Source organism: Andrographis paniculata, unplaced genomic scaffold (genome assembly GCF_009805555.1).
Source record: "Andrographis paniculata isolate CXL003 unplaced genomic scaffold, ASM980555v1 Contig52END, whole genome shotgun sequence".
Taxonomy (NCBI): domain Eukaryota; kingdom Viridiplantae; phylum Streptophyta; class Magnoliopsida; order Lamiales; family Acanthaceae; genus Andrographis; species Andrographis paniculata.
In genome coordinates, this window is record NW_026137587.1 from 6,125,829 (window position 1) to 6,143,935 (window position 18,107).

Sequence of the window (18,107 nt, forward strand, 5' to 3'; positions counted from 1 at the left end):
AAGATGTATCTTTAATATTATATATATATATATATATATATTGAATTGAATTTGAAGAGTAGTTTAGATTTAATAATTTTCTGGTTAGTCTCGATGGGATTGGGCCAATTCAACACTAGTGATATTGTCCTTTGGGCTTAGTCCGCACGGGTTTGTTTTTAGACTTACTCCAAAAGACTTCATACCAGTGGAGTTCACTTGGGACTGTGCAATTTTCTTCATAATCTCCGATGTGGGATGTGGGACTTGGGTTTGCACCCCAACAATCTTCCCTTCAAACCAAGGATCTTCCCTGCCCACCTTGTACCGCCTATCACAAAGGGACTCGTTGCTTAACTAACTATAATTGTCGAGATCAATCCAACGCCGTCAGGAGACTTTCGACATAAGGCACATCCGCAGGTCACGAGGGCGAGCCCACCATCATAACTAATGCCCAATGCCACCCAGTCTATTTCACCATCAAACCAGGTTCTGATACCACTGTTGTGACTATACCAACTCAACACTAGTATGATATTGTTCGTTTTGGACTTAGTCCGTACGGGTTTGTTTTTGAACTGACTATACTAGTGGAGTTCACTTGGGACTTATAAGATGTACAAATTTCTTCACAACTTCCGATGTGGACTTGGGTTTGCACTCCAACAATTCCTTTGATTTGTATGTTTCATGTTTCAGTTTCACTAGAAGAAAAATGATTTCATTTTTGGGAGGTCCATACATACATATTTATTTTGTTGAATATTAAAAGATAATGCTGTTATTCAGTTGTTATATTCGAAGTACATCATTTCATATTAAATTATAATTTTATAATGCATAAAGTACATACATAGGATAGATTGATTATTGAAATGAATATATTATATATCTAACAAAGAATTTTGAAGGCGTGTTAGTAAATTTTTTTAGCTGTTATAATGGTTTGGATATGAATTAAGATCATTTTTAGATGGAGTTTGTTACTGGATTGATTTAAGCATCAACTTGAAGTTGATAGTGACCAACATAGTCGAAAATGACTTCATGGTATGGAGTTGGAGCTATATAGATACGCATGCTTGCTATTTAGGTCTTATCTAGAACATTTATTATTATTATTATTATTATTATTATTATTATTTCTTACTTAACTATATCATATTAAATAAATAATTAAAATTTTGAATCTAATGATGATTAAGAGGACATTTATATAAGTTTTTATATTTGCTTGGTTCTGTTTTTAATTTAACATGCTTAGATGAAAAACATATTTTGAATATGATGATTCGAACATAAACAAATAATTGTGTATGATGTTTTAAATACAACATGATTTGAATTTAATGTTTAAATATAAAGTAAGTACTCTATATAATATAGTACTATATTTTTATGTTTGTGAGTGCAGATGTGGCTATACAATAAGTAGTAGTTAGATGTTATAAAATTTCATGATTAAATGATTTTTTAGCTTTAGACTTTATTCTTTGTTAATAAAATATTATCGTTTCATTATTATTTATCTAGCAACAAGGAAGACCAAACTTACTGAGATTGAATAAGTAAGAATAAGAATCAATCCTTGGTATATATAATATTGTTGCAGTTTTTAACAAATTATTATTATTTTTTTTTTTTTGGTCAAGTCTATGATAAAATATCCATTTTTTTCTACTTTACATTAAAAATATCCTTACAACTTATAATATATATTATGCAAATGTTATTGTGTTTATATTGATACAATACTAATAGTGTTATTTTAGTCATTTTTATTATTCTTACTGCATATTAATATAATATTAATATACTTTAAACTCTTTGCAAAAAATAACTAATTATTTCTATTTTATTCCTATTACGTATTAATATAATGCTAATATACTTTAAACTCATTGCATAAAAATAAATAGATATTTACTTAAGCATCTGAGAGAGAGTATATATTTTTATTAAAAATCAAAATCCTTGTCATACTTTGATATGGATTGTTTTTTCTTTCTTTTAATAAGTAAAATAGTTGTTGAATTATGACATATGAAAAATGAATGTTAGATATATTTTTGGAGAAATTGAAAGATTGAATAATAATAATTATATAGTAAATATGTATATACAATAGCAAAGCTAGTATAGGGTCTAAGGGTTTTAACCCACAATTATTTTGAGTTCTATTGTACTATATGTATAAATATATATATTTTTTAGAATTTGAATAATAGATTTAATAGGAAAATTATTAATACAAAATTTAATTTAATTTAAGTATCCAAATACATTTTATTCGTAAATTAATAAAACATGGTCCCCATCAAATGAAAATTTTGATTCCGCCACTATATATACGATACAAATGAAACAAAAATCTGTCCCCTAAAAGATGATTTAATGGTGTAGGGTTAGACATGTATCGGTAAGGTCCAAAAATCTAATGAAGGGAGAGTGAAGTTTTAGTTGCTTACGACTCAAAACCCCTTTAAACTATATGATCCTCCAATTAAATTTTACGTTTGTCATTCCATTCATATTTAGACAAGTGATTGGGGGCACAAGCATCTAAAACAGAATCATCCTATACAGAACCACAACTACAATTACAATATTAATCAATAGTTGAAATAAAATAAACCTTCCACAAGATACAAATCCCAACCAAATCTAATTCCCTGTATCCGATGGACCCCTAACATCACTAAGGATGGCAACAACATCAACTACATACAAATCCAATAAAAGACTCATAACTATCCATTACACTAATAAAATAATAATAATTAAAAAAAAAAGAGAGAAATAAAAAAAACACCCCAAGTGCTGAGTCCCTTTGTAATCCACCACAGGAAGGAGACAAATTCAACAAAAGGGCAGCAAAGAATTAATTAATACCAATAAATCCTTTGTGGAAAAGAGAATGTTAGGAGCAAGTCGTTTTCATAGGCTAAAATTACTTGCACTTATAATTGTGTCTTTCCTACTATTGTCAGTAGTGCTTAATGCTGTTTGGGTATAAAGATAGACCCTTTTCGAATTATTACATGTATTTAATGGACACACGGAATACTAATACTCTTTGGACTTCTCCTGCGGCTATAGCTAAGCTAAGTGTAGGTCTGATTCCTTGATTAGGTATAGTAGATTTTATATACTTAAAAAAAGAATTAGGGAAAACATATGTAGTCAAACTCAATTAACACTTTTTATTGTTCTAGTTCTATCCAATAGGATTTGACCTCATAACATAAACACAGTAGACCAATTCATGGCTTCGAAAATAGTGGGCTGTCTCTTTCCTTTTTAGCTTCATATGTATGAACTATATCTTATTTCAAAAAAGTACTACAAGAGATGTTGGCTGGTCCTGGACTTTCAGTCCTGCTGCAAAACACCCTTAATCCGGTTCGTTGATTCAGATTTCATATGCTTTTTCCATGATATTATCTTTTATGATATGTTTGGAGCAATTTTAGAATAAGTTTTATTCATATGTACTCTATATAGATATTGAATCTTAAAATAGATATATATATATATATATACACACATATATAGATAATTTTCTGAATGAAAGTCAGATGAATTTTAGAAAGTTAGGTTGGATGAGATTTTTATTTCGTGGAAGAAATAACATGGTGCATGGCCATAGTTCTATGAACTTGAACTCCGGAATAAACTATGGGTGTGTTCGTTTGTAAGATTTGTGCAAAATCTTACTATTCATCCAATTTTTTCCCTCCAAAAACATCAAATCAAACACATATTTTTTATTTTTTATATTATACTAAAAATTAATTTTACATTCAAAACATCACATCAACATCTATTTATATGACATCGTACAACTATTCAAATTCAAAATTTTTACTGTTCAAATTCCAACTCAAAATCCAAACCCCCAAACAAACACACCCTATATGTTGTCTACATTTTATCCGAAAATGGTAGACAAACATAATTTTAGGATTATTGCATCCTATATTAGTCACGAAATTAATTTGAAAAGATAATTTATTTGAATTTTGATTTAAATAATATTTTAATTTAATAGGATAATATATTTTTATTAAAATAGTACAAAATAGTTGTATATTTTTATTTTAAAATAAAAAAACAAATACACATGTTTCTCCCAAAACAAAAATCTCCATCAGGTTACATAAAAAAAAAAAAAAGGGTTCACTTTTTAGTTTTTAGAGAAATACTACAAGAAATTTTCTCACTTCAAATTATGATTAAATATTTTTGTATAATCAAATACATTTTACAAAAGTTTATGCTTTACAATGTGATGTATATTAAGTGTATTTTTATTTAAATTAGAATTGAAAATAAATATTTTTTATATAATTATAAATTATATACATATTTTTGTCGATGATGCCTAATAATTGTGCACAGTAGCTTGCAAATGAAGCGCAAAGTGGACGGTCCACCTGTGGAGTTGACTCTCAGCAAAAATGGTGGCACCATTTTTGAATCAGTGGGCAGACGATCAGCAACACAGTTTGGGATTGCCTGAACGGGGGCGGCCCACAGCAAGATGCCACGTGTCCGCTCGTCAATGCTGCTACAGATTCTCAGGTCAAAACTCATTTCTCGCGCTACTTTGCAGTAGATGAAAGTAAAAGAAGCGTCTTTTTCCGCTTCCATGGCTTTTCTTGTTTTTCATTTTCAAGAACATAAAATCATAAATAAATGGAATCTTATGCATTTCTATGAGGCCTTAGTCCTAATATTCTTGGTAAAGATTCGACCTTGAGCATTTGCAATGACTTCTAAAACTAGGGCTAAGTGATTAGAATAAATAAAATCGAAATACTGTATTTTATTTTATACTGCCTAACCGTTACGTCTAGTGGTGTTGACGAAAAAGTATGTAGCCAAACTTGGAATAGAGAGAGATGCGGATACAGGGCAGATAGAGATACTGTGGTATATTCTTTTATGATGTTCACAAATAGAGAGGCATCCCCAATCGGGAGATACAGACAGTAGAAGAAGCGTGCGTGTAATTTCCGCTTTGTTTCTGCGAGGGGAAAATAAAGGGGGAAGAAAAAGAAAAAAAAGAAAAAATCCATCTTTGCCATGTTCGGAAGCTGTAAAAATGGATTGAACGAGAGGATTTGGAGAGTGCCTTGTTGGCCTCTCTGAATTCCCGTCTTCAATCTTTGCCCTTAAGAGTCAGTTCATCTTAGCCCCTTTCCGTTTTCGTCTTTTTTGTTTTCAGAAACTGGCCATAGCGTTGCCGGAAAGTTGGTACAGTGTGAAGCCAAGAAAGTGGGGGAAGTTCTTTGCTTGGAATCAGTGTTGAGGGCTTGGCTTGGGTTGATTGTTCATCACCGGAGGATTCCTGGTAGGTGTTCCTGGGTTGCTTTGGGAACATTTTTTTCTTTTTTTCTTTTTTTGGGAAATGAATGTGTCCTGGCATCTCTTTAAATATTGGATTACTCTGATCTCTTGGGTGTGTGTAGAAGCTTGTTGAGTTTATGTACATGATTAGAAATATTGCTGGGGTCAAGTGAAGGGAAGTTTATTGAGTATAATTTTACGTAGGAATGATGATTTAGTGGGTGATGGAATTAGAACATCTTTATAGGGTTTAGGATTCAGGACATTAAGTTCCAATTTAGGATTTCAAATTCAGATCACACCTTGGCTGGTGGCCTCGCTAGCTATGTTTGTAGCAGATGAATTTCCTTTTCTTCAGTTTTCTGTTTTTGTCTTCTTTTTAGATCTTTTTTTTCCCTCTGTTTGTTGGGATTTGAGTTCCAATCGACCCACTTCTTGATATTCAAATATTAAGGACGTAATGAACTTAAGAAAATCCAACAATTTAAAGGTTAGAGAGAAGAGCAAGAGGTGTACTGGTTTGGCTGGTGATCCTAATTTTGTAATTCATATAACAAGTAAAGCCTCGATATTACTAAGTTGGATTCTAATATGAAACTTCAAGAGAACTTTTATACGGCTCATGATTGAACTTAGACTGCAAGCAATCAGGGTGGTGGTTATGGGATTTAGAGGATAATCATGCAAAAAGCGTGTTGTTTTAAATAGAGACAACTTTAATTCATTCTTTTATTGCCGAACATACATTGCATGCATGATAGTATCATAATAAGACATTAGTATCTCCTTTTATTGACAAAGCCTTATCAAAACTCAGAAGGATGTTAACTTTTTATATGTTATTGTCTATTAAGTTTTGATTACGATTGCTCATCCATCCTGTTAATTATCTTGCTGTGAATTTGTTAGACTGAACCATGAATTTGTTTGATCTTACCCTAAAATGGAATTTTTTGTTTTGGAGAATCCTCACTTATATGCATTTTTGGACCTACTTTTGTAGCGTCTTTGTTTTGTCTTTTCATGTTGATTGTATTTATTTAAATAAATTATGTCCGTTTGAGAGCTATTAATGGAACTTCGACTATGAGAAGATAGAACACACTTGCAAAGTGTTCATATTTTTGCTTTTTAATCAGTTTTCCCCATCCTTGCAGTGGTCATGATTTTCTGTAGCTCTGAACTGGTCCGAGGACAAGACCTCTGATTCAACACCAATCTGCTCTCAACTCATCTGCTCATCCGTGGAACATAAGCGAACATTGACAGAAAAATCTCTTGTGTACAGTCATCAATCTTCCAGCAAGAGCTCTCCCCATGTTTAGGTTGATACTCTTTCTACGAGGCAAATCTAACTCCTTTGGTATTGAGTGAAGATGACTTAAAGTTTGGCTGGACTGACGAGGCAACTCTCTTTGGCTTCTAAAGTATAGATAGATCCTTCCAGTTCTTTAGCAATTTGAGTTTGACGTTGGTTTGTTAGAATTCTCGGTTAATCTCGTTTGGGAAATTTGAGTTTGACGTTGGTGTGTTAGAATTCCATTATTTGAGGTGGGTTCTCTGATATACTGTGCTTCATATCCAGTCGATGAATCCAGTTGTCCTAATTGTTGTTTTTTGTTCATTACAGGGTGCTTTTTGCACTGGCTGCACTGTCAGCCGAAACTTGTCCCCCTTCCCCTGGGCAAATCTCCTTTGGCATTTTGGAGTCTCAGTACTCCTTACCCTTCATTGGGCAAATCTCGGTTATTTGGCATTATAGGAGTGTTCATACTCCTGTAACTGTACCGGGCAAATCTCCTTTGGCATACAATCTCCAGTGCTGGAGATATATTTAAGCTAAAAAAAAAAAAGGAAAAAAAGAAGAAAGAAAGTAAGTATTGTTGATTCTGGTTGCAGTGGATATCTTGTAGTCGTTGTGTGGCAGTGGTATCATTGGAACTTAGTTGATCACATCTTTAATTGTGGTGGTAAGCTCCTGTCTTACTTTTATTATCGTTCTATGCTTGCACGGTTTATATAGTTGAAAATTGTTTAACTCATTTACGTTCATTGCTTGTCCTGTTCTATCAGCATTATGGAATCGCTTCTCAGTGACTTTGACAGTATGAGTGAGAGCAGCAGTTCTGATGATCAAGAGGATATGGAGTCTCTGTATGGTGGACAAGCTCGGACAATTTTCTCAAGTCTCGAGGAGACCATTGAGAAGATTGATGATTTTCTCTTGTTTGAGAGGGGTTTCTTGCACAACGACATCGTTTGCATGGCTTCCGATCCACTTGGCCTACAGGGAAAGGTCATTGATGTGGACATGACCGTGGATGTCGAAAACATCTATGGATGCAAAATTTCTGATATCAATACTAGAGATCTTCAGAAAATACGCTCGATTTCTGTTGCAGATTATGTGATACTTGGGGCGTGGATTGGGAAAGTCGAAAGGGTAATCGACTGTTTGACCATTCTGCTCGATAATGGCACAAAGTGCCAGTTATCTGCTGAGGGCCCTGAGAAGATTACTCCGACATCACCTGATTTAATCGATGATCCTCACTATCCTTTCTATCCTGGACTAAGGGTTCAGGTTGAGTATATGTCTACCTCTGCACCAACTCGCTGGCTGTGTGGCAATCGAAAGGATAGAAAAGAGCAAGGAACTGTGTGCAATGTGGATGCTGGACTTGTATATGTCGACTGGCTTTGTTGTGCTTTAAATGGGAGCAAGAAGATACCTGTGCCTTTAGGTTTTCAGGATTCGAAAAGTTTGACTGTTCTTCCCTGTTTCCCCCACACAAATTGGCAGCTCGGTGATTGGTGTTCTCTTCCGGCCAAGCAGAGTTTTCCGAGTGCTATTGTTTCTCAAATGGTTAAAGGTCATGATCAATCTGATGCAACGGTTCAGACATGGGAGGGAGGTCCTAATTTTCGACAGACTGCTGTGATCATAAAAACTAAAACTAAAGTTGATGTTCTGTGGCAGGATGGAAGCCTATCTATGGCATTGGATTCCCATTTATTACTTCCTATAAACGTTGTGGATGGCCATGACTTCTGGCCGGAGATGTTCGTGTTGGAAAAGGGGACGGGAACACTTGATGATTCACAGAAGAAATGGGGTATCATCAGAACTGCTGATCCTAAAGAACGAACTGTGCAGGTGAGATGGTGCAACTTGTTGCCGGAACCATGCAAATCGGAGGAAACAGATATTGAGGAAATTGTGAGCGCTTATGAACTTGTCGAGCATCCAGACTACTCGTACAGCCTTGGCGAGGTGGTCCTCAAGGCTGATGAAGGTCTTCTTGAACTTAAAAATGGAAACAATGCAACAGGCGATACGGTCTCTAAGATTCACATGAGGGAGGAAGCTGCTCCGGAGGATGGTGAAAATGGTGGGGATCAGAGCGAGAATCTGAAGAGTAAATACCTGTCGTATTTTGGGACCGTTGTTGGATTCAAACACGGCCAGGTTGAAGTCAAATGGGCCGATTGTGCTACAAGCAAGGTATCCATATTCTACATTGTGTAATCTATTCTTGATACTGTTAAGAAAATGTTTATCATATCTAACATCATAACAGGTAGCGCCCTGTGAGATTTTTCGGGTTGATAAATGTGAGAGCTCAACGGCATCTGTGCTTGGTGAAGAAAACAATCAACAACCGAATGAAGAACTCCCTGTAAAGAACCAATTACTAGGTCAAAAGCTAATGGTATGCCAAAATCTCCTATTTCCATTTCTTCCTGCAACGAAAATGGCCTATTAATGTTACGCTACATCGCGCAGGGTGAGTCAGATCTTCACTGTGATAATACAATGGAATCCATCTTACCTTCCATTTCTCAAGTCGCAAAAGGCCTTTTCACTAGGATTGCTTCGAGCTTATTCGGGTCTGCACACACATCCCTGATTAGTCGTTATCAGTGCACATCAGTAGATGCACAGGGGCACAGCCAAACCCCTGAGGAGGAAGCTGTGGAGCTTAGCAATCTAAACCTTGGTGGACAACTTCTAGCTGTCGATGACTCAGAGTTGCCGGAAAGAATCATTCCACAGAAGATTGAAGAAGTTGAGCATCTGGACTCTTTTAGGCAATTTGATATGGTTAACAATTGTTTCGATCACCATTTTTTCCACCAATCCGGGATAAATCTGCAGTCTCCCCAGGTTCAACATGAGGCTTTTCTTAGCTAAAATTATATCCCATTTCTTCTCTGAACGTTGGCTTAGTTTCTGATTTATGTATGCATACAGTTGAAAAGAGGCTGGATGAAGAAGGTTCACCAGGAATGGAGCATTTTTCAGAAGGATCTTCCTGGTAAGTAATGGTTAATAAAACTTTCATTTTCTTTTTGACAATCTTAAGTAATTTTCTACTGTCGAAACAGAGAGTCTGTACGTCCGTGTCTACGAGGAAAGAATGGATTTGGTGCGAACTGCGATACTAGGCAGTGATGGAACTCCATATCACGATGGAGTTTTCTTTTTCGATATTTACCTTCCTCCACAATATCCAAACGAACCACCTGTAAGTCGGTTCTTTGTTCAGTTTTAGACATGTAATTGTTTCTTACATAGTACCAATTGTTTGACAAGATATATGTATGATCGAAATTGAATTGGTCTGTGCAGATGGTCTTCTACAACTCTGGTGGGCTCAGGTTAAATCCAAATTTGTACGAGTCGGGGAAGGTTTGCCTCAGCCTTCTCAACACATGGTCAGGATCTCAAAGTGAAGTCTGGAATCCAAGCTCCTCGACGATCCTTCAAGTGCTTCTCTCCCTCCAGGCCCTTGTGCTCAATGAAAAACCTTATTTCAACGAGGCTGGTTTTGATGCGCAGATTGGCCGCGCAGAAGGTGAAAAGAATTCATTCTCGTATAACGAGAATGCCTTCCTCGTCAACTGCAGGTCCATGCTGTACATACTGCGCAAGCCTCCCAAGGTAAATCAGTCCCGATCAATGCCACGGCATTTCCATTTTAAACTTATTGTTTCCTTCTAAAGTAGAAATTATTGGGACAGCATTTCGAGGCGCTTGTGGACGAACACTTTAGTCGCCGCAGCAAAAAGATCCTGTCAGCTTGTAAGGCTTATGTGAAAGGAGCTCCAGTTGGACATCCGTTTAATCATGGGAACGACGAGCAAGGAATTCAGGAAGGATGTTCGACGGGCTTCAAGATCATGCTGACGAAGCTCTACCCTAAACTCGTCGAAGCATTTTCTGAGAAGGGTTTCATCTGCGGCGATGTGTCCGACCAGGTTCTCTAAAACAATCCTATCCTTTGAATTATATCTATACTGTGTATATTATCTTTACTGCTAGTCTATCCTGTGATTCAATCGATGTGTGATGCAAGCACTGCATTAGGATGAGTTTCATAGTGTGGAAACTCGAACAATTGCAGTGGCGTGTATTGTTGTTGTAATATAGCGTGGTTTGGAATAAACCATGTACCGTATGTACACTCAAACTTTAGGTACATGGAATGGTTTTTATGTGTGAAGTACTTCAAAACTAAATACGACCCGATCTACATTGCTCTTTGTTCGTGCAAGAATGGTTAGTCAAGTCGAGTTAAGCCTCGAGTCTTAGAAGAATAAATCTCTATAAAATAGGATGTCATAACATGACAAGAAAAGAGATTACAGAGAAAATAGTATGTATGTGATATAAATGTGTGTAGGTAGAAATAAGTAATTTAAGTCTTGGGCATGAAAAGATTGAGAGATGTGTGTAGAGAAAATAGGACTATGAGGAAATGCACAATTGCAGCTATAAAACCTGCGATCAAAGCACCTGTGACATGATCACAGAACTTAGGCACTTGCCCACAAATAGGCATCCATCCTGCATGGTTGTTGCCATTCTTCCCCACCTGCCCCACCGCTAGGCATGCCGATAAGCTCGAGTCAAGCAGCATTGCCATAACCTGCAAAACAAAGAGTAGTAGGTAGTCTTGAGCTTGAACTTTTGTGTGCGTGTATTGTGAGACTTTGACTTACCAGATCAAGAATTAGGACAACGCGCCCGTACGAGCCCTTATAAGTAACAAAGAGTAGTATCAGCGTGTAACCGGTTGCAATGGCGTTCATCAGCACGAAATACCTACGCATTGCCGCGACACTTTGATTTTTGAACAGATAGGTTTAATTAATTTGAAAACTGTGTGTTGTTTGTGATGCTAGACTCACTTGAAGGTAGGGGAGTTGGTGTACTTGGCTTCGAACTTCATGCCGAAGACCTGAGCAGTGTCGCGGCTGGTGAGCATGACGAGCGTCGCGGAAAGCGCGGCGCCCATGGCGAGCAGCCTCAGTAGAAACAGTGGGATCCTCTTGGACAAAGCCATTCGTTCATTCATTCAGAGAAGATGATGATAGAGAATGAAGGATTGATCTGAAATAAATTGAACTGTGATAAAAATAAAAGAGAATTAAGGGAGGATTTAGATTTTTGATTTGTGTGTGTTAGGAAAGGCAGATAAGTGAGAGGTGACCTTTGGCTTCGTTTGGTTGTTGTTGGTTACCTAATGGAATATGTGTTTCTCACAAAATTAGCTAATCTGGTCTCGAGTTTTTTCCTTCTATTGTTACTACGAAGGGAGTGAATAATTTGGTGGCCGGTTAATTAGCGGTGACCGAACGGTTCAACCACCACCGGCCGGTTCAGATTGTACGGCGCCAATCAGCTCTTATTACGTGAGAGGTTTTCAAGTTGAGGCGGTTTATTATACGTTACCGGTGATGGGCTTTGATTTATTATAAGCCCAATTATATATAGGTTAGACCCATTTATTATTATTTGGGCCCGGCCCATTTCGTTTGGGCCCAGTGATTTTAAGTAAGTGTTTCAGTCACTTCTGGTCTCGGAGTGAAGTATGAAAAGGAAAGATCGCAGGATTCAGGCAGTGTTCTTCAGCTGTTCTTGCTCTCAGGGACAGAGATTCTCCGAAGTTTCTGTGCAGTTTACGAGCGAGAAAAATGGATGTGCCGGAAGAGGCGGAAGCAGTGGTGATCGGAGAAGAGGAGGAAGAAGAGGACGATGGGCCGCCGCCTGGATTTCAGTGCATCATAAATCGGCAGCCGGAAAAAGTTGAACCCGAAGACGATGAGGATGGAGGTGGAGATGAAGATGAAGATGAAGATGAAGATGAAGAAGAAGGTCCGCCGCCTGGTTTCGATTCGGTGGTCCCGAACCCTAATAAGCCGTCTATTCCGCCTCCTGGTTAGTCTTCTTTCTAATATTGTGGTTTCGGGGATTAAGAACTACATGGAATTGGTGCCTCAATGCTGCCTAGCTTGTCACTTAGTTTTGGAGAAGAATTAGGGTTTTGCGACACTTGCTTGATGAGAATTCGGTATCTCTTTTAGTTGCGTGAATTCTTTTGACTTTGAAATACTTGCTTGATGAGAATTCGGTATCTTTTTTAGTTGTGTGAATTTGTTTTTGACTTCGAAACACTTTGAGAATGTAGTTGAGGTTTACAAACTTTAATACAGACCCTCTATTTTTCTGTTGAAGTATTTATTAGGCTCAAGCAAGTATGCTTCTTTGCTATATACTCTTATCGAACATCAATGTGACATAGCTGATGTGCATCTACCAACCATCGTAACTGTTGACTAGGATAGTTTCTAGTTTCGCTCTTACCTTGAGCACCATTGAGCGTATGCATTTATTTTCTGAGTTTTGTAGACAGGGATGGAAAATTTTCTAATGTAATGCCCATTGTGGTGGTATATCTCACTTAGATTTTGTGGCTGCAGAAATCTTATTGAGATACTATTTAACTAATTGTCTCTATTTAGATATGGGAATGAGCACCCAACATGATGGTGATGAGGAGGAGGAGGAGGAGGAGGAGGAGGATGAAGATGGGCCACCTCCGGGTTGGGAGTTCAGTAATCTTGTAAATACATTACCTGATCCTGTACCAAATGAAGCAGGTGACAGTCCTTGCTTATTGTGTATTTAGATGAAATTTATATTGGAAATATGGATAATCTTCTGTCATAATTTTGTATCCAAAAATTGGATATCTGGTTTTGAAAATTTTCTGATTAGTTCACATTGCTTGAGTCAATGAGTATCTACTTAATTTGGTCAGAGGAATCCATGAGTTATCTTGAAAATAAGAATTGCATGTGAATATATTGCATGCGACTATTTTCTCATGCCCAGACAAACCATGTTGCATTGCCTTCTTAGAGTGCTTTGGGATCCTTTGAATTGTGAGTATTATATGTCCTGGAGCTTTCGGTTTGCTGTGAAGTTATTTTGTAATTCTCCTTGCATGTTTTACATTGGACATATTCAGATGTGAAGATGGAGAGCAATGAAGAATTAGATGAAGGGCCTCCGCCTGGATGGGAAGCAGTAGTGCCACATCAAATGCCACAGCCGAGCACACCACCATTGCAGCCATCATCAACTGTTTCTTCAGGTTAGTTTACCCCAAACACATCTGTGCCATTTTAATCACAGTGACCTTTTTGTTCTATATACATCAGTAAAACTCATCTCAATGGGAAATTGTCTTTCTATGAAATGCACGCCCAATAAATTTATTGTGCTGTTTTAAAGTGCTAATCAAAATGGAACCATAAATTCTCGTGTGTGATTTAATCTTTCTTTTGATACAACTGAAGAAAATATCCAGTTCTACTTCTGTAACTGGTTTGTATGTGTATGGAACTGAAGAACTACCGGGTTCAAATTGGAACTGATCTAAAATGTGAATTGGAACCATAATGGTTTTGGAACTGGAACACGAGCTGTTTGTTTGTGCTTTGGTTCCAGTGATGCTTTATTCATGGTTTGGTTATGGTTCTTTAATTTGGAGGAATGAGATTCTGAAAGTTTAGAACCACAACCACCTGACCCTGAACTCTAAACATGCCTAGTATGCCTTGCAGTTTTATGTTTCTCTAATAATATTAATTGGTTTCTTTGAGAGGTTTTTGTTTTAAATTCGTCTCCTATATATTCTACCTCAAGAATGTCATGTCAGTTCAATCTTGAAAACATTTGATAATTTTAATAGGATAGGATGTGTCTCAAGTTCAACTATACACACAGTAACTGGCTAACTGCATTACAAAGTCAGCTGAATGACATCAGTCAGATCTGACTTGGGGGCCATTGTAGATATTGAAATAGGAAGCAAACAAACAAATACAAGGATCAGTAATGAAGCGTCTCCAATGGTGTCCCAATCCATTTCCTTGCAAGGACATTCATCGCCAGCTGAACCGCCTATACAGAAGCTATCATCAGCTGACTTGACCAGTGGTATGCCTTTTAGATACCAAACGTCCCGCACATAATTATATGCTAAAAACATGTTATCAGTAGTAGAGTATTTTCATCACATTCGTCTCCCTTGATCTCTTTAGGATATGTTGGTACCTCTTACAGATTCCTTTTTCACAAATTTGACTACTTTGGATAAATTTTACCGACTAATCTGATGGGATTCATCATCTCCTCCTTGCTTTTCGTATATATAATAAGGTTTTTCCTCAGTATAACAAATTTTCATGTCTTTTAGTTGTATGAATATGAGCAGAAACTCTGTTCTGAAAAATGATATAAGCTGCAAAAGAGTAATGATTGCCTATTAGAAGGAAGACATCTTTGAATTGTTTTTGAAAAGAAATTTACATATGCTCCTGCCTTGCAAACATACTTCCAGGAGGTAGTGTAACATATCGGCTAATCATTCAGTCTGTGCTCATTCATATATCTAGTGACGAAAGACGATGACAAAATTATGGTGGACAAAAAGCCTAGATCCATGCCCCAACCTGCATCTCCATTACAGCAGCCTATACCAACTCACCGGCTAGTTGCATCAGGTCCAGCAAAATCTGGATCGGGTGAGTGTTTGCTCCCTTTTCACGCCAGCAATATTTCACCGATTATCTTTACTGCTTGTCTATTTTGTGATTCAATTGATGTGTCTTCAGCTTTGAATACTTTTGTGAACTAACTGGTGATGTTATGAGCTCTGCCTTTACTTACTCTTACAAGCAGTGACATTGTCTTCCTGCAGAAAAGGCACAGCTTGTTTGTGGTACTTGCCGAAAACTGTGCATCTATCCTCGAGGAACAAAATGGGTACAATGTCCAGGATGCCAAGAAGTCAATTTTGTCCTCGAAGGTTTATCCAATCCTCTTTTAATGTTTTTTTCACAAGATTCGCAGATTTTCAAGTCCATAGTCCATTAACAAATGCAACTTTTTTTCTTTTCTCGTGCAGCCCATGACGTTGGCCAAATCAAGTGCGGAGGGTGCAATGTTCTGCTCATGTATCCGCACGGAGCGCCAGCAGTTCAATGCTCTTCGTGCCGCACTGTAACAGAAATTGGCGTATGCGTCTCTTCTTCCCTACTACACACACATCTAATGATTGCCTGCTCGAATAAGAAAACAAGATTACTCTGTTTTCGAATGTGACTGCACTTCAATCTATTTACAAGTTGATCCGTTGGTTGTTTGATTTGTAGGCACACAATCGAAGACCCCCTCTTTCTATTCAGATTCAACAGGCTCAGCGACGACATCGAGTGATGACGCGGGCACGTTAGCCTTTCTGCTCTTTATCTTGTAGGATTATCTTGTTGGTTTTGTTGTCTTTTTTTATTTTTCGTTATATGTCAGCATTATTTTCCATGAATATGGTATGCCTTAGAAGTTAATCTTCTTTGTTATCAATCTCAACTACTGCTAGCTGCTCAAGGTCCGGCCTAGATTTAAATTTGTATGTATTTATATATATCTCTATATAGATGATAATATCTAATTGAAAATAAAGTATTTTTTTCGTGCATATTGATGTTGTTGATGTCTTCTTTTTTTTATTATTAGGAAAAAAAAAAAAAAGTTGTCGATCATTTTTTAATCTATAATTGTGGCTTATTTTGTTGCTTCAGTCTTGTTCTTATTCTTAATTTAGTTAGTTTGGCATAATGAAGGTTATTCAGCGTGTGTTCGAATTTGTATTTTGGTAGTATTTTAGGTTACTTTGGGTTTGATATATATATATATATATTTTATAATTAAAAATGAGATTTTTAGGTTTACTATTTATTTTAATTATTTTTTCTCTCATGTGACTGGTGCAAATAGTAATGAAAAGAAAAAGTAGTTTTAGGTTATACACACTTTTCGATCGAACTGGAAGTGTGGAATGGTTAAGTATGTTCATTAGGTTGAGATTGTCGATAAATAGAATTAAAATTGATTTAATAATAAAACGTAGAATTAAAATTGCCAACCAATTGTATAAAGTTCATAACTAAGGATAAAAACAAGTGCGCTCCTTAAGGTTTATATTTGTATTTAACGTGATATAAATACATGTTACTCCCTTTGTCCCACTTCACTTCTCAGGTTCACTTTTCTATTTTAGTCCGTTTAATTTATTTTGTCATTTTTTTAAAAAAATAATTATACATTTTAATTTTATTTTTAAAATTTTAATTTATAATTTTTTTAATTTTAATTAACTAATAAATTATTTTAGTTTAATTTATAATTATTTTTATTATACATATAATTATTTTCATTAATACATCTTAAATTATTTACTAATTATACCTTTTTCGTATTAGGTGGAAGGAGTATAATATTATGTTAATAATAAATTAATTAAATTAACAGGTATTGATTTGATCATATTAGAAAGGGAAAACAAAACAAAAAAAAGATTCAAAATATGTTGGCGCGGGCTATGTTATGACCGATAGGTCCATATGAGGCCCGTATAATGATTCAGATTAGGCCTGATTGGAACAGACGGGCCGAGCTGCCCAGGGTAGAAGAAACTTTAAGGTTTTTTCTAGAAAAAAATTAAAAAAGAATCGTCTTTATATTTTTAAGATATATATTATCTTGAATAAATTATTATTTAAATTAAAATTTTAAAAAAAATTGCAAAAGGAAAAGACTTAATATTTTATGACTTTTAAAATTATTAAAGTTTTAAATAAGTCGATTTGTACGGGGTTGAACTTGAATTCAATCAAAATTTATAATTCAAATTCTATTATTTCATATAGAATTATTGTATGGTATTATAATAAAATTATTATATGCATAATAAATTAATTATTTAATACTCCATATGTCTCAATCGAATGCATTATTTTATCTTTTTTTTAGCAAATTAATAAATGATAGTATTTTATGAGTTAATGAAAATGTATAATATAGTTTTGATATTTTCATATATGTACCAAGGAAAATTATATTATAGAAGTTACGAAGATTTTGATAGTTATGTACTATGAATTATTTTATCATAAAAATATATATTATTTAGTGAATGAACAAGAACGATAAAAAGTAAATACATTGAATTGGAATGGGATGAAGTGAGGGTGTATTAATGTATTATATCAGTTTGTAATGTTGAGTTTGAGTTAAGGGTTCTAATTCTAATCCGACTTGTTTATTATTTTATTGAGTTCCTATTGATTCACATATATTTGATTTTGCTGGTCAATTAATGCAAATTAATATTATATAGATATGTATGTAATAAAGTAATATAAAAATTAAAAAAATAAATATATTTTGATATTTAATTGATAGTTATTTTCTCTAAAAGAATAAAATATATATATTTTTTTTTATTTAGACGTATTAAAATTAAAAGTGTACTAATAGATGAAAGAATTATAGTTAACGAGTTATGCCGTAAAAATCCGCAATCGCTATCCAAAAATAAAGTATTTGGAATTTGAACTCATAACTTCACAGTCACATG

At 35.5% G+C, this 18,107-nt stretch overlaps 3 protein-coding genes across 3 annotated transcripts; 2 read left to right on the forward strand and 1 right to left on the reverse strand.

Moving 5' to 3' along the window:
- Positions 1 to 4,863: 4,863 nt before the first annotated feature.
- On the forward strand, positions 4,864 to 10,841 carry LOC127254101 (probable ubiquitin-conjugating enzyme E2 24). Its single transcript, XM_051278995.1, has 10 exons — positions 4,864 to 5,338; positions 6,492 to 6,885; positions 6,965 to 7,304; positions 7,408 to 8,839; positions 8,916 to 9,047; positions 9,122 to 9,502; positions 9,590 to 9,653; positions 9,724 to 9,863; positions 9,968 to 10,279; positions 10,360 to 10,841. The coding sequence occupies exons 4-10, from the start codon at positions 7,412 to 7,414 to the stop codon at positions 10,603 to 10,605; spliced, it is 2,703 nt and encodes a 900-aa protein (XP_051134952.1). The 5' UTR covers positions 4,864 to 5,338; positions 6,492 to 6,885; positions 6,965 to 7,304; positions 7,408 to 7,411; the 3' UTR covers positions 10,606 to 10,841.
- A 138-nt stretch (positions 10,842 to 10,979) lies between these two features.
- On the reverse strand, positions 10,980 to 12,097 carry LOC127254103 (CASP-like protein 1C1). Its single transcript, XM_051278997.1, has 3 exons — positions 11,530 to 12,097; positions 11,341 to 11,443; positions 10,980 to 11,267 (listed from the first exon to the last, which is right to left on the reverse strand). The coding sequence occupies exons 1-3, from the start codon at positions 11,694 to 11,696 to the stop codon at positions 11,037 to 11,039; spliced, it is 501 nt and encodes a 166-aa protein (XP_051134954.1). The 5' UTR covers positions 11,697 to 12,097; the 3' UTR covers positions 10,980 to 11,036.
- A 102-nt stretch (positions 12,098 to 12,199) lies between these two features.
- Positions 12,200 to 16,166, forward strand: LOC127254102 (uncharacterized). Its single transcript, XM_051278996.1, has 8 exons — positions 12,200 to 12,559; positions 13,144 to 13,281; positions 13,653 to 13,778; positions 14,483 to 14,626; positions 15,085 to 15,213; positions 15,390 to 15,497; positions 15,597 to 15,706; positions 15,844 to 16,166. The coding sequence occupies exons 1-8, from the start codon at positions 12,316 to 12,318 to the stop codon at positions 15,922 to 15,924; spliced, it is 1,080 nt and encodes a 359-aa protein (XP_051134953.1). The 5' UTR covers positions 12,200 to 12,315; the 3' UTR covers positions 15,925 to 16,166.
- The last annotated feature ends 1,941 nt before the right edge of the window (positions 16,167 to 18,107 follow it).

Bases quoted from the DNA above. Each gene is read 5' to 3' on its own strand.
- LOC127254101 (XM_051278995.1), top strand. From the start codon at position 7,412: ATGGAATCGCTTCTCAGTGACTTTGACAGTATGAGTGAGAGCAGCAGT. The intron at 9,048-9,121 runs GTATGCCAAAAT...TACATCGCGCAG, and splicing joins TACTAGGTCAAAAGCTAATG to GGTGAGTCAGATCTTCACTG. The intron at 10,280-10,359 runs GTAAATCAGTCC...TTATTGGGACAG, and splicing joins TACTGCGCAAGCCTCCCAAG to CATTTCGAGGCGCTTGTGGA.
- LOC127254103 (XM_051278997.1), bottom strand. From the start codon at position 11,696: ATGAATGAACGAATGGCTTTGTCCAAGAGGATCCCACTGTTTCTACTG. The intron at 11,444-11,529 runs GTGAGTCTAGCA...GGCAATGCGTAG, and splicing joins ACCAACTCCCCTACCTTCAA to GTATTTCGTGCTGATGAACG. The intron at 11,268-11,340 runs GTAAGTCAAAGT...TTTGTTTTGCAG, and splicing joins TTGTCCTAATTCTTGATCTG to GTTATGGCAATGCTGCTTGA.
- LOC127254102 (XM_051278996.1), top strand. From the start codon at position 12,316: ATGGATGTGCCGGAAGAGGCGGAAGCAGTGGTGATCGGAGAAGAGGAG. The intron at 13,282-13,652 runs GTGACAGTCCTT...GGACATATTCAG, and splicing joins TCCTGTACCAAATGAAGCAG to ATGTGAAGATGGAGAGCAAT. The intron at 13,779-14,482 runs GTTAGTTTACCC...GGGCCATTGTAG, and splicing joins ATCATCAACTGTTTCTTCAG to ATATTGAAATAGGAAGCAAA.